Source organism: Chionomys nivalis, chromosome 2 (assembly GCF_950005125.1).
Source record: "Chionomys nivalis chromosome 2, mChiNiv1.1, whole genome shotgun sequence".
NCBI lineage: Eukaryota > Metazoa > Chordata > Mammalia > Rodentia > Cricetidae > Chionomys > Chionomys nivalis.
In genome coordinates this window covers 80,977,641-80,993,722 of record NC_080087.1, presented here as the reverse complement: position 1 = coordinate 80,993,722, position 16,082 = coordinate 80,977,641, and the positions used below count along the sequence as shown (strand labels likewise).

Sequence of the window (16,082 nt, the reverse complement as noted above, 5' to 3'; positions counted from 1 at the left end):
GCCACTGTCCCTTCCCCTAAGGTTGTGTCTCATTGTTAAAATTGAGCCAGCCCCTCTCTCCTCTGTGTGTACACATTTTTGTATGTGCATGCGGGTGTGTGTGCATGCGTGTAGAGCCCAGAAGACAACACTGCTTGTCTTCTCCAGTCTCTCTCTATTTTGTTTTTTTAGACTGGATTTCTAGTTCAACTAAGAATTTATGATCTGATTGGACTGGGCTGTCTTCAACCCCCTCCCAGCATTAAGGTGACAAGAATGTGCCACCAGGCCTGACTTTTGATGGGTGCTGAGGATCCAAGCTCAGGTCCTCGTAATTGCTTGGCAAGCACTTTTTCAACTGAACCATCTTTTCCCACTCTGATCCTCTCTCCATCAGTCCCCCAGGGACCATCTGCAGCATGTAGGATTGGAGTTTGCCACCAGGGAGGGCTTGCAAAGCAGTTCCCAAAGATGGCGTCTCGATGCCCTGATACCTTGCTCCCTCCTGGTTCTGCCTGATACTGACATCCTAAAAATAAGAAAAGAGGCGCAGCTGCTGTATCCACCGACATCGAGACTGTGTATTGCTCAGCTGTCCACTCATCAGAATTATACTAGTGCCACTGGAGCACATGCTTCTAAGACTCTTTACTGGCTCTGATCCCAGGTTGGTAAGCAAACACTCGGCCTTTGGAAACTAACTCGTGGCAGAAGATGTGGTCGTGTGCATCCCGAGGAAATCCTGAAATGTGCACTTACACACACTTTCGTGAATCAGCACAGATTCATGTCAGTGTGCTAACCCTAAGTTTTCCTGGCCACCTCTGAAAATGTCTTTCTCCACCATGGACCTCATTAAGAGGCCCGATTCCAGTTCTCCAGGTGGATTCTGAATCAAACACAATGACTTTAATCAACAAGGCTTGGGTGATGATGCTCTGGTACCATTTCTTCAAAAGTAGATCAAAGTGTGGGTGAGTTGATGGTGAAACCACGTTGGTGGCCCATCTGAAGTTCTGAAATACCTCTGGGCAGGATGATGTGGCAACAGATTGAGCTCTTGTTTTATCTGATGTGTGGTGATATTTGAAAGTCTGCCCAAGGCCAATATTCATCCAAGTATTACTGAGCTCTTGGAATTGGCGAGACTTCAGTAATCTTAGACTAAGGAAACACTATAAGGTAAAGAACGTGCCTCACTAGTAAAACGGACATGAATTCTCTCCCCTTCCCATGCATTTGTGAGTGTTATGATCACAAGACTCTCGAGCATAAACTTGACAAAAATACTTATTCTATAAATAATGTCTAATTTTATTGTTATATTGTTATTACTGTTCACAACATAGTATCAATTTCCCCTTTCTCCCGCTCTACCTTTGAAATGGCAGTCTGTCTTCAGCAAGTCTACCATGTCCTCTCTTTCTCCTGTCCCTCCGATCTTTTCTAAGTCCCAACCCCCACTAGCCTGGTCTCCATCCTTCCCTTTACCCTTATCCAGCGCTGGCTCAACGGGACAAGAAACTCATGGTGTAGTTTGGTGGAATCGTGGCAAAGCCCACAAGTCTAGGGGACACATCGATATCCTGGGGTGCCTGTGGGGACCTGAAGCGGAAATTCTGCAGGATGTTTGTGAGGAAGAGAAAGAGCTCCATTCTAGCCAGTCCTTCTCCGAAGCAGTACCGCTTTCCTAAAGAGAAGAGACAGGGAGGGTGAAGCCAGTTCTTGATGTCACCCTCATAGCACATCCTTGGCTGTATTCTCTGTGGGAGGAAGGGCTGAGACCTTTAAAGCAGGCTCTAATCTCTGAGCCTCAGTTTTCCTTGTACTTGTGGTGAGTTGATCCTCACCAGGCTGTAATAATAAGAAATGTGGGTTGCCTTCCCTACAGAGGCACTCTCCAGTATGGCTGCCATGTAGCTACATCTTTCCTTTCTTCCCTCCTTCCTTTCTCCCTCCCTTCCTTCTTTTCTTTTTCTTCTTTCTTTTCTTTTTGATATTTTGAGACAGCTCCGGCTGTCCTAGAACTCACTCTGTAGACAAGGCTGCCCTTGAAATCACTACGATCTCCTAGTCTCTGCCTCTGTCTGCCTCCGGAGTGCTGGGATTAAAGGTGAGTGCCACCACAGGCAGCTGCCACATTTTTCTAAGAACTGGTTGTGTGACCTGAGAGAGACCTCTGTTTTAGTTTGAGACATCATTTCCCCTAATCTATCACTACAGCTTGACCATCACTTCTCCAGGGTTCAGATACATAGGCTTGTAAAATATGGGAGTTGCAGCCAACTGGCTGAGGGTTTGATCCAAGATAATCTTCCAAGATGGAGCGATACAGAGGCGTTATCTCTGTTGGTGTGAGCAGTGGCCTGGCACTAGACAGTGATCTCTTACCTATGGAAAAGGGTACAAATGCATCATTCTTCTTAAACTGCCCCTTGTCATCCAGGAAGTGATTTGGGTTGAAGTCTTTGGGGTTGGAGAAGAACTTGGGGTCCCTCAGCACAGAGCCCAGCATAGGAAACACTTCAGTGTCCTGTGGAAGAGGAAGGTTTGATTGATAAGATAGATTTGGATGGGTGTCCTGTTGGCCCATAGGGGTGACATAAATATATAGGAGTTGAGGAGGCTTTGAGGAATGTGAGGTCATCATCCTTGAGACAGGAGATGTGGGGCTCATGTTATAGGACACAGGATGAATGGCTGACATGGGGTCTGTGGTCTGTGGTGGGAGGTTGAAGGATATGCGCTTCATGTCTCTCAAGTCAAGAACTGAAGGGTATTGGATTTATGTACCCCTAAACAGGATACATGGCAGACATGTCACTCCTGTCTCTGACAGGAGATCTAGGTGAATTGAGTTTATGTCTTGAGATTTGATGATTGAGAGGCATGGAGTTGAAACTTCTGGTACAGAAATTCTGGGGGGAGACCCAAGACATAGGAGACTCTGTGTAGGAGGCTGGAAGGGTGTGGTGGCAGAGAGAGCCTGTCACTGAGAGTGAGAGAGGGCTGGGTGGTTTCTAATGAGGAGGAGGGCTTGCAGGGCCATGAAGAAGGCTGGAGATTACAATAGGTTGGGTGAGTTAGAACCTTAGGGATGAGGAAGTCCCGGAACTTGGTGTCCTTTGTGACCCTGCGAGCCAGGCCCATAGGGATCATGTCTCCAAATCTCTGGATCTCATGGATGACAGCCTCTGTGTAGGGCATCTTCAAGCGGTCCTCATATTTGGGTTGCCGGTTCTTGCCAATCACCCTGTCAATCTCCTCTTGGACTTTGGCTGAGAAGAAGAGGCATTTGTTTAGGAGTCCAAGAACATCACCCTAAGGATGACACTAAAGTGTAAAACTGGACGGAGGCTATGAAGCAGTGTATGACATTGTCAATCATTTTCAGTACATGCGAGTCATAGGCATTATTGGAGGAGGTTCATGTTAACTGGGTCATACCAGAATTATGTGAGAATTGTGAGGAAGGAGATTTAGGCAGGGTCTTGGGGACAGGGAAGTGGGTCCTTTGAGGTTCAGTTAAGCAACACACCAGTTGATTCAACAACTAGAGGCTGGTGCCCACCAGCTTCTCTCTGTCTCTGCAGAAAAGGGAGTAGCTATCTGAGAGTCTAGTTTCTTGAGAGAGGTTGGGAATAGTGTGGAAGATCAGAGAAGCATGTTTTGACCCTTACCCTGCACATCTGGGTGCTTCATGAGCAACAGAAAGCCATAGCGAAGGGTGGTGCTGACAGTCTCTGTACCAGCAAAGAAGAGGTTCAGTGTCGTCAGCACTAAGTTCTTCATATAGAACTCTGTATTGGGATTCTTCTTCTCCTGCAGGGAGGGAAGAATTCAAGTCCAACCCACTTCGTATGCTCTTCGTACTCTTCTATTTTACCCCCTTTCCCTGCCCTAATTCACTTCTCTTTGACCCAGACCTAAGGAGAAAAGGGGCATTCTGGCTATGTCAGCTTCTGTCCAGGTTCCAGACCTTTGGAAGTGATCCAGTGCCCTAATCCAGAGCTCTTCTGTCATTCAGGACTTAGTAGATTATCTGATCTTTAATGACCAATTTAGTTGTCAGTTTTTATTTAATGTGCATTGGTGTTTTACCAAGAGTGTTGGGTCCCCTGTAACTGGAGTTACAGACAGCTGTGAGCTGTCATGTGGGTGCTGGGAATTGAACCCAGGTCATCTGGAAGAGCAGTCAGTACTCATAACCATTGAGCCATCTCTCCAGCCCTCAGACAATGAGTTTTAGGCAACAGGATCTTATTTCTTAATTATAATCCTTAATATTCCCTAGAGGAATTCCACCTCTCAGTCCTTTGCACTTCAGAGTACAGGAAGTTTCATCTTGGTCAGATACCACACACTGGTAATCCCAGCCTCCAGAAAGCAGACCCAGGAGGACCGCCACAGGTTTGAGGCTAGCCTGGCCTACACAGCAAATTTCAGGTCAGTCAGGTCTACATAGAAAGATGTTGTCTCAAAACCAACAATGGCAAAATCTCTATATCTGTTCCGAACAGGTAGAAGAAGATCCCAGTAAAGCTCAGGTCACACAGATGTAAATGACCATGAGCACAGGCAGAGGCAAATGGTGTGTTAGCTGAAAGCACCGACCCTAGTCAGTGAGGTAGGATGCATGGCCTTCTTGCTCTGATGTCAGAAGGTCACCTATATTCACAGGCTGCAGCCTCCTCATTTGTAGAATGGGAGGCAAAACAAAACCTTGCTCAAGAGTTGTGGGTACTAAACACATGAATAAAACTAAGCCTTTAAAACAATGCCCGGAACATGGCAGCCTTGTGCACTGGCTGCTCCCTCAGCCTGTACGCCCTCCTGAGAACAAGGGGTAGTGGATAGAACAGTGATATTGAATGAGGATTATAGTGAGGGGATCCATGAGTGGTCCTCAACTCCCTCGTCCCTGTTCCTGATTTCACCCTACTTGACTTTGTTCCTCCCATCATGTTCCCTGGCTTCTGGGTTTACCTCCCGCATGCGAATGAGGAAGGAGTCAATGAAGTCCCTTGGGGAATTGGGATCCAGGGTACTCTGGTTCTGTTCCACCTTCTTGGTTATGAAGTCCTCCAGCCCCTGAAGTTCCTTAAAGGCCTGTTGCTGTGGCCCTGGCAGGTGCTTCATCACTGAAGAGAACATCTCATAGAGCTGATGGCAGGAAGGGGATGAGAAACCAAGGCAACTGTCACTAGACAAAAGTCAATAAATGTGGCATCTGTCTTAGGATGAGAGATGCTCACATCACCTGTCCAGGAGTTTAGGCACCAGGTGGAGTTGTGTGGCAACAGAATTCTTACACCTTAAGCCTGAGGGCTATTGTCCAAGGTTTTAAGTGAAATGGATTTGGGAACACATGCAGGTTTGGGGTGTTCAGGTGAGACTGGGGTGGGAGGAATCCAGTTATTGGGTAGGGGTTACCTATGTAGATGTTTAGGAGGTTGGGTAGGAATTACCTATGTAGATGTTTAGGAGATTGGTGACTTCAGCTGGGGACAGCTGTTCATACACTAATGGGGTTTGGATTGGTGAGTTCTAACAGGCTTTCCAACATTCAGGGAGTGCTGGATAGTCACAATAGCTAAACTATGCAATCAACATAACTGTCCAAAAGCAGCGTAATGGAGAAGGAAAGTGTGATCCATATACACAACTGAATTGTTCTTCAGCCATTAAAACAAAGCTATGGCATTTTCAGGAAAGTGGGTCCACCTGGAGATAGCTGTGCTAAGCAAATTTAAGCAGTCAGAGAGAGAACTCATGTATTTTTCATTTGTGGTATACATACAGTAAATCGTGTGTGTACATAGCTATGCATACAAGTGTGCATGTGTATCACTTGGGATGAGAAGAAAAACTGTCTCAGAGGACAGAGAGGACTAAAGGAGGAGGAGGTGTGAGGAAAGGGAAGGTGGGGATATGGGGTGAATAGGCTCAGGACACAATATATGCTTGTCCAAAAAATTAAAATTAGATATCTTAAAGTAGTGGGGGGTATTCTCGTGTTCACCTGCATTGCTACTCAAACGGCTACACGGAGGACCCCACTTAGATGTGTGAGTGAGCTGTGTTAGAGGACCTTTAACTGGGGTGTTTGAGGGACAGTCTGTGCAGAAATTTTGCTTAGAGCTGCAGGGGTTTAGGCATTTCCGTGACTGAGTAAAAAACACTCATCTATAAAGTTCAGTGGACTGGCTCTGTACATTTTGCAGATGGCGCATGATTTGAGTGACCTGGATTTTGCAGCATCAGGCACTGGGGAACTGAAGGGGGCAAGTGCATTCAGCAGGGCTCCCTGTAGAGACCTTGGTTAGAGAGTAAAATGAATTGTCATGGTAATGTCCGCCCTGCTGAGATAGCGTTCCCCCTCTCTCCTCCTCTCCTCATCACACCTCCCCTCCGTGTATTTGCGAGCCTGAATGTGTGTACTGCTGGCTCTGATTTCAGGCGCAGCTGTAGAGACTCTGTATTGACATCGGTTCAGGCGCAATTGCCAGGCTACTTTGAAGGTACCTGCTGGAAGGAGGCTGGCAGTTTTTGGAGTGAGCTGGCAGCTGTGGTCTGGGGGTGGTAGGACAAGGTGAAACAGGTTACCTGCCCGGTGGAGGTAGCTGTGAACTGGAAGCTTCCCAGCATCATCCTCAGCAATGACAGGAACTCTTTGTCCTCATAGTCAAAGCGGTCCCCGAAAACGATGGAACTAATGACGTTGGAAACTGTTCTGCTCAGGTAGAAGGTAGGGTCAATGAGAGCACCTATAGGTAAGGAGGAGGACGGAGAGCGAGATATTGGATCTAGGAAAAGGGCTTCCACCGAGTAATAGCAACAGATAATTTGTATCAGAGAATTCAAAATGAGCACTGGCTGCCTGGCAGAGTCCGCCAACTCCTCCCAAACCGGACAACGGGACCAGGACGCTCTTCCCTAGCTTAGTTCCCATCCTTGATCTTGGTACTGTTTTTCCAAGGGTGTCTTCCCCTTGGTCGGTCCTGGGAACTTGCGGAGTTCTGCTTACCATTTGTCTTCCGGAATGTCTCCAGGAGAAAGCCTGCCTCCTCTTGGATGCGCTCCTCGATGCCACGCTTGCCCACACCGAAGTCCCGCAGTGTGGCGATGGAGAAGCGCCGCAGCTGCTTAGCGCGCTCCCCGCTGCTGAAGGCAACGCCTGGAAAGGAGAGTGAGGGGCGGGGAGAGATCAGAGAAGAGGGATGTGGCTGATTACTGACCACCCATGCGCTGTTCCCCAGGAGCGAGTTAGAGGACAGTAGCAAGAAGGAGGACAGATGCCAGAGGCGTAGAGACAGAGGGACAGGGCAGAGGGTAGAGAAGGGAGACTGTGGAGATTTGGGAGTGGATACAGTTGTGAAAGATTTATAATTGAGGTAGGGAAGAGAGGGAAATAAGCAGAGAGGGACAAAGAGAGTCTGGGAAGAGGCGAGACTGCTGTTTGGATAGTGGAGTTGGGAACAGATTTCTGTGATGCTCTGACAGTGGAAGAAGACAGCAGAGGAGAAGAGAGATAATCACAGAAGCTAAGAGTAATCTGGTAAGGTGGGGGGAACGCCTGTTAGAGGCGCAGGATTCAGACAGAGAAATCTCAAGGTGCAAGAGGAGGTGTGGGTGGCATTGTGGGGGAGGGGTCAGGAGACACAGGCAGAGAGAGACAGGAAGATTAGGATGCGATGGGTCCTAGAACTGACCCAGCAGGAGGCAGCGATGCAGATGGAAGAGTCATGGAGGAGGCAGGGAAACTGATGCCTCCCTGCCACATTCCCCTGCATCTTGTCCCCCTCACCATAGCCTTTGAAGATCCAGTCAAAGGTGGCGTGTTCGCCACGCCCACTGAATTCCTCAGCTTGATCCACCAGAGCCTCCTTGACTGCTTCCTGTCCACATAGTACCACAATTCGGCGAGGCCCCAGGTAGATGGTGAACACGGGACCATAGCGTTCGCTGATCTGATGGAGGAGGATGAGCAAAGTTAGAGGAAAGAGGTCAGACCTTGATGACAGGTCTGGGATTCATTTCTCTGGAGTTCTAACGGCATCAGATGGGATGCCCCAAGATGTGGTCTCTCATGCCTAGGAGTTGGTTGCTGACGCTTCACAATTCTACCAGCCTAAAATTACACCTCCATATGTCAATACCCTACCACAAAGCCTCTATTAAAACTGGGCATCCCCCGTGCCCCCATTCTACCCTTCGCCCTGCCCAGTGGCACCTTCATGAGGGAGTTGTACATCTGCTCTGTGTTCAGCTGAAGGTAGTTCCCGATGAAGGGCAGTGGTGTGGGTCCTGGAGGTAGCTTCCCTGAAAATTTCCTCTGCTTCCAGACAGACATGAAGACCAGGATGATGAGGAAGGCCAGCACAGTCACCAGGAGCAGTCCCGAGGCCAGCATGGTGGCGATGAGGGTGACAGACAGATGGCGATGGCTGCAGTAGATAGCTTTTATACATCCTGAGGTGGAAGGGTGGCCTTTGGCCTTGATTATGCAACTGACTCATTTCACCTCCAGACTACCACCCCCCATCATGCATCTAGCTTGAGACACAGCCAACAATCGAGGAGGAGGAGGAGGGCCCATGAGGGATTAACAGGGAGTGGACATCTGAGGAGGAAGTACTCCGGGGCTCTGTGTTACAGAGGAAAGGGACAGGGACAGTAGACAGAAGCCAGAACTGAATCCTTCATGACATTTGTATTGGAGACCCTTCTGAGCTTTGGGTGTGGGTTCTCATTGGCTTGAAACAGAATGTATGGCTATGAATTTGAAAGTTCATTTTCTTCCTTGTCTGAGACAAGTTCTCACTATGTAATTCTGACTGGCCTGAAGATCAATGTGTAGATCACAGAAATCTGTCTCTGCCTCCTGAGTGCTGGATTACAGGCCTGCACCACTACCCCCAACTCTGGGAGCCCAGTGAAGAGAATCCTGGATTTAAGAAAAGGGAGACTTCAGGGCTGTGAGTGGTGGATCTCGAGGCTAGAATAGCTGTGGATAAGGGAGAAGCAGATGGAAATTCCAGCAGGATCTTGGAGTCAACACCTGTACCTAGGTGTGGATATACTTTGCTTTTGACCCTAGGCTATCTCTTGATACCCAGAACCATTAAGGAAATACCTGAGTCTAGGATAGGAACATAGGATCTGGAAAAGGTGGGGAAGTCCAGGATAGGAACATAGGATCTGGAAAAGGTGGGGAAGAGCAGAATCCTATTTCAAAGGAAACTTGAACAGTACTAGAGACAATATCTAAGGGTCACAGTCATCAGAAGGTCTGTCTAGTTCTTGAGGAATTATTATAACAACCACCTAAACAGTAGAGAAGTTCTAATTTACAAAAGCACCCCTCCCCCATTCCTATCCAGATCCTTAGGAAAGGCCACCAGGTTCACTGGCTCTTTGCTGTTGTAATTTACCAAAGTTCCCTATTTTATATATGGATGCACTGAGATTAGGACACAGAGGTGGCATGGGGGCCACACACGTGAAAAGCCTGCAAGCCAAAGCCATCAAAATCTTCCTTAGCCTACATTTTCAGCTTTCTCTTTCTAGACTTCTTTTCCCAGCCAGTGGAAGGAGCACATGGAGCGGGTAATAACTGGAGTGTGTGGTAAGCGGACTGATGCCTGCATTGCCAGGGTTTGTTATTAGCAGGAGGAGGGACTTAGGTAAGCATTCAGCATGGGAAACAGAAGAGGACCCTGGGATGCTAAGGGTAGCCACAGAGAAGGGAATAGTCCACAGTTCTCCCACACTGAAAATTGTATAGAATATTTAGGGTAGTTACCTTTTGATAAACGTGTACCCCAGGAAGATCATATGTATCCTATCTGTGGAATGTTAGTCATTATAGAGTTGTGGTGACCCCAACCTCAACGAGATTGCCAAGATCACAAAAGAGTTGTAATTCGACTTGCTTTTCTCTTCGTTGCCTGGCCCAGCTCATTCTGGGAGTCAGTCGGGGACAGGGTGGGTGCTAAGATTGGGATCTGCAGTGGACAAAAGAAAAGACACCAGCAGTTGCTATGTCAGTATCAAGCAGACCCAGGAGGGAGGAGGATGGGGTTGACATTGAGATTGTCCCCAGGAAGCAGTAAGGGCAGAAAGAAGTTAGCACTGAACTTAGCACCAAGGGGATTTTAGTAGAATCAGCTCTTAGGCTAAGAGGGACCTTGAGAGTGGAGGTAAGCTGTCACTGGAATTGCCTGAATTGAAGGCATAAGAGCAGCATCATACAGGCTCTGGATTTGCTTCCAGCAGGTTCTGACATAAACACAAGGTACTTGCTGAGATTGACCTCAGCTAGACCCTGGGAGGGACTTCGGTGGACACTGGCAGGCTTTGATGGATGGACCATTTCTGGTGGTGTCCTAGCTTTGGACAGGTGGAGGTGGGTGAGGCTGGAACTCCCATGTCTGGCATGTTGCTCATCTCATTCTAGGCTGTTGGACTCTGAAACCTGTGGGAGAGAAACCAAGGGCAGAGAAGAAGGCAGAGAAGAAAGCTGTTTGTTGATTTTGGAGGAGAAAGAGGCGGGGAATGGGATTAGCCTAGGCTTGGCAGGTGGCAGTCTCTCCTTTATCCTTATTACCAGCCTGCACCTGCACCAGCCCAAGCCTGTACCTCTCCTTCCCCCCTGCTTCCACTTGAATAGGAGAAAGGGAGCAATTTGGAGAATTTGTTTCTCAGTGAGGGTGGCACCAGGAAGGACCCCAAGTGTTCAGGCACGCTCCCATAATCTGTACAGGGGGTGGGAGTGGGAGGGCCAGAATGGGAACTGAGCTTAAGGAGCTCAAGAGAGATCAGGTGTATTTGCTCTTATTGATTTTTGTGGGCACATGAATGTTAGAGCAGAAACTGAAGTCACATGGGAGAGACACGGGCACGCGAACAAGGGATGGGTGCTTCAGTCACCTGGGAGAGACATGAGCAAGTGGCAATACCTCAAGACAGGTTTCCAGAGTGTGTTAGTGGTGATGCAGAAAATCCCCTTTGATGGGCCTCAGTTACCCTTTCTCGTTGAGTGATTAAGAGCAAGGGTAAAGCACAAAATGGAACCCTGACCTGGGCAGACACCACTCTCCACCACCCCGCAACCCAGTCTCCCTAAAATCCTCTCTGTTGTGTGTCCTTGAAGAGCTGACTTCATTGACAACATGAGTTTTAGGGGTTTTAGGACTGAGTTTGTGTACCTCTTGGTAGTAATGTATGAGTTAATATATAAAACCAACAAATATTAGCTGTTTTATCCAAGTGTTATCACAGCTTATTAATCTATAAGAAAAAGGAGATGGATTGATGTTGCTCTAAGCCTTCTGGTTTTCATTGTAGCATAGAGGGTCCAGCAGTGTAAGACCATTGTCAGGTGTTCTCCCCCAGAATTCTCTGCCCCACACCTTCTAGCACTATGAAAGTTAGCTGGCAAGGAGACAATTTCCTGGTCAGTTCAAGATTGATCTCTCTATGTCCTGCAGCCAAAATTGGTGGTGTCTTCAGCAACAGGGTCCTAACATCTAGTTATGGGGGAAAGGCAGAACTATGGCAATAGCCTGTCTTGTTGTGAGTGCCTCCAGGACCAGAGGAGGGTGTCTGAGAAATCTCCCTCCCCAGTACTTCTATACTGAAGTCAAATATTACTGTCCTTCCACCCCTGAAGCTCTGAACAGGAAGTTTATCCTGGAGGGCTGGTGCGCTATTGGGCAATTTTTGAGCAAGCACAGATTATTATTAGATGTTCAGACTGTTCTGGATGGAGCTGGAGCCTGCCCAGGATTTTGCCTTGATGTCTGTCTTCTCTCCTCATCCCTAAGAGTCCTCTGTGTTTATGGATGTCTTCATGTTATGATCATTTTGACTAGTAAGTTATGACAGGTGGTTCTGCCCTGATAAGCTTTGTTTACACATTTTTCTGTGTGAATTATTTTGAGTATGTTTTGGGTCTCTGTGGGAATGCATGTTGCAACATGTGTGTATTAGTTACTATTCTGTTGCTGTGATAAGACACCATGATCAAGACAGAGTTGAAACACTCCCATGGGACATGTGTGTCCTAGATCCTAAGACTCTTTACTTCCCACTGAACATATTCAGAAATTCTCTCAAAGATTCCTTCCTGGAATATGACCTCCAACATCTTTAAGCCAGTCACCATTTTCAGTAGTCATTGAACTAGTGTTCACTGAACGGTGTCAGTTCTGTGCTGGGGGATATAGGGGTGTTCACAGGCCTTGGACCCGGCCTCACTGAAGGCTTTTGACCAAGTATCCAGAAGACATATTGGTCACCAGTGACAGGTTAGAATGGATGGTGACATGGAGGAAAGCCACAGGGGATCAGCTGAATAGGGAAGACATAGTTGTCTGTAGGAAGCCAGAAGTGGCAACGAACTCAACCTTGTGTGTTTACGGAAGGCCACCAGAAGGAGAAGTTGGGATGTCTTATGGGAGAGTAGACAAAGTTAGGAGACAGAAGCAGCAGCATTTACGAGGGACCTACATGCTTGGCTGAGTGAAATTAGAGATACAAGGTTGTATTGATGTCAAGGCCTGGGCCACACGTGAAAGCCAGGTCACATGGTGCTTTAGGTAACGTAGTGAGGAGCCAGGGGTTCGTCTTGAAGCAACAGGGAGCCAAGGAGATGTCCAATGAGAGTAAAAAGATGGTCACATTTGTGTTGCGGAAGATCCTCCAGTTATCTGGGCTGGGATAATAGTGGAATCTGTTAAGTGAGGGAGTGTGTGCTTCAGGTATCCTGATGTGCGCGTGGGGATGGAACCTGCCTGCAGAAAGGCGGAAGAGGGACAATTCACCGTTACTTCCTTACATCCTGCCTATGTGGGTGACAGCGGGGAGTGCGTCATTTAGAATTGAAGACACAGAACAAGGTCAGGTTTGAGGCAGGGCATGATGGGTTTAGCTTGGGACAGCCTGACAAACCAGATTAAGTCACTGCCAGGGATCGTGAAGCAGAGCAAACACAGAGAAATCGGTCTTAGATGTTCCTGTTATTCTTTCTTATTACTTGTAATAATGGACCACTTAGGACTGAGACTTGGGAAGGGGTCGCCAGGACAGCCCTGTGGGAAATGCTTCTTGGAGAATGGGCTCTCCAGGGAGAAGGGGAAAGACAAACTCTAGTAGACTCATTTCACACTCAAGCCAGGTCTCAGACATGAGAGGAGTGAAACAGAATGGATGCTTGACGGTTACCTCTCCCCGACCCTGCCCCTACTCACCTCTAATCTCATCTGTTAACTTCCTGTCTGCTCCTCACCCTCTGACCCAAAACTCTCAGGAAAAAAAAAAAAAAACAACAAAACTCCTCTCAAATGTACTGAAACCTATAATCCTGTACAAAATGAGCCTTTCCATTATTATTGTTGTTGTTGTTGTTGCTGCTGCTGCTGTTGTTGAGTGTGTACGTGTGCATGTGTGCACATGTGGAGGACAGAGGTTAATGTGTCTTCTTCAATTACTCCCCACGTCCCCACGTTAAGACCGGAGATATTTTTGCTGAACCCAGAGCTCACCAACTCGGCTAGCCCATGTGGCTAATGAGGTCCAGGGACCCTCCTGGATCCATCTCTCCCAACCCCAACACTGGGAGAGGAATAGAACAGAATGGGGTGCAGGTGTGTGCCACCATGCCTGGCTTTTGATGTGGGGCAGGGATCCCATGCTTACACAACGCACCCTTTACCAGCTGGGCTGTCTCCTCAGTGTCTCTCCTTTTATTTTAAATTGAGATGACATAACATAGGAACTAAACGTTCCTAAAGGAAAGTTCAGTGGCATTTAATATGTTCACCGTGTTATACAACCACTCCTCCTATCAAATATCAAACCATTTCCCAATGAAGATCTTAAGGAAACCTAAGGTGGTGGCAGTTTACTTTGGGGTTTATACTAATGAGAGTTGTGTCTGACTGGCCTGTGTGTCTCTAAGTTCCGTGCTTCTTGTAGCCATGTCTGCTGTCTGAGGTTTTGTTTTATTGTTTAATTTTTTTATTTCTGTTTTTTTTTTATGACACACCAGAAATTTTCCCTAAACACTTATGATTCTTAAACCCATACCCTATTATTCTAAACCCCATAACTCCAGAACTAGGCAAGAACAAGTGTACCTCAATAAGAGAGACATTTCACCTTTTATTCCCTTTGCATTCCTTGGTTCATTAACCAACCATGACCTGGCCATCCAGAGCACACCACCACCGAGGCCCCCAGGCTGATGGTAGCCAGGTGGCGAGTGAGCCTGGAGAACAAAAGGCTGTGGTCAGAGAAGGAAAATGTTTGCATTCCAGATTTCATGGTTATGACAAGGATTAGGGACAAATGTGGGGAGTGTTGGCCGAAACCGTGTGCAGGGGAGAGAGTCCAGCTCTTTCTGTCTGGTTGTTCACCCTTGGCCAGGAAAACCACAGGATATGTGGCAGAATGCATGCAGAGATGGTTTGGTGAACACACAGCATGGAAACAGCCTGGAAGAATTGATTTGTATTGATCTAACAATCCAAGTTTTTAAAAAATATATGTATATAATTTACATATATACATACCCATACATGGAAATAACAAACCACTAACAGCCGTGTCTAGTACTTCCAGCCAGTGGACCAGCGGTGGATGGGGACAGGTCTCATTTCATGAATGGGTTTTTCCATTTTCTTGGTTTCCTGTAAGGAACCTGTACATGGCAGGTAAATGTTACTTTTAGAAACACAGGGAATTATTATTTTTTAAAAAAGACCTCATTGCTGTCAAAGAAAACCAATCCAAAGTATTTGCATTTTCACCTTTGATGTCAGAAATGAGGAGGTGACAATTCCTTATTTGGCTCCGTGAGTTCTGAATTCTGTTCATTTACTTCATTCTTCATCTGTTTTCTTTGTGTTTGAACTTGCTGTTTAACTGGAACAGCTTTCATCCAAGGACTGGGTAGCTGGTTTCCCATACACGATTCCCATCACCTGCAGGTGGGTCTTCATCAGCTCTGGCGGCCTTTGTTTCTGCTTTGATTTCTGTGAGTCCTTCAGCTGTCCGCTCCTCCCCCCACTCCCATTTTTTCTTTTCTTTTTGAGATGATAATATAATGGTGTCACTTCCTCCCATTCCCTTTCCTCCATCCAAACCCACCCATGCACCCTTGCTCTCTTTCAATTCACGTCCTCTTTTCTCATTAATTGTTGTTACATACATATATGATATATGTATATGTATAATAATATGTATATATATCATACATCTATATATGTCACTACTTGAGGCTCTTCATCTTTTTTGTCACTGTGATCAGTGTCTTCTCTGGGAGCTGAGACCATATCACTTGGTCTCTTGGTGGGCACCTCCCTGTAGCCAACCCACCCTTGAAGTAGGACCATGGTATCTTCTGATGTCTTGTATTTTTAAAATGATATTTGCCACATTTTTTATGTTTAGACTGAAAATCAATGTAATTAGCCCTCACCATAAAGGGATCTGCACAGCACTTTCATAGACACTCGGTTTTAGTTCCTCCTCTGTCATTACCCAGCCTTTCCCTCTCCCCAACCCATTCCCCTGGTCATCCTCCTAGGAGCCCTACTTCTGTGTTCATAGAACATGCATTTTACTTTCTCTCCTACGTAAGACCTCTTTTTAAATTGACAAATAGCAACCAGATATATTTAAGGTGTGCAGCACAATGTTTTGACATATTATATGTTGTAGAATGGCTAAATCAGGGTAATTAGATACATATTGTGTCACAAAGGATTTTATGTGAGAACACTCCGAATCTTAGTAGTTTTCTAGAATATGATACCTTGTTATTAACCACAGCCTCCGTATTGTACAATAGATCTTTTTATGTCTCTGGCGAACCTGATATTCGGATCCTTTGGCCAATACTCTCCTCTCCCAGTCTCGGGCCACTGCCAGGCCATTTTCTTCTCCTATGAGTTCAGCTTTCTAAGTCTTTCCATGTATGTGGGATTGTGTGTTTGTCTTTCAAAAAAATAAGTTTGGTGGGTTTTTTCTTTTTTAAAAAATTATTGTTGATGCCTTTCTGAAAGTGTGAAAATATCTATAGTTTATAAGTGAAGAAG

At 46.7% G+C, this 16,082-nt stretch overlaps 1 protein-coding gene across 1 annotated transcript; it reads right to left on the bottom strand.

Annotated features, from left to right (window-relative positions):
- Nucleotides 1–1,335: 1,335 nt before the first annotated feature.
- On the bottom strand, nt 1,336–8,402 carry LOC130869330 (cytochrome P450 2A3). Its single transcript, XM_057761320.1, has 9 exons — nt 8,213–8,402; nt 7,787–7,949; nt 7,007–7,156; nt 6,586–6,746; nt 4,966–5,142; nt 3,660–3,801; nt 3,070–3,257; nt 2,371–2,512; nt 1,336–1,669 (listed from the first exon to the last, which is right to left on the bottom strand). Exons 1-9 carry the CDS (start codon nt 8,390–8,392, stop codon nt 1,488–1,490), a joined length of 1,485 nt encoding a protein of 494 aa, XP_057617303.1. The 5' UTR covers nt 8,393–8,402; the 3' UTR covers nt 1,336–1,487.
- Between the last annotated feature and the right edge of the window lie 7,680 nt (nt 8,403–16,082).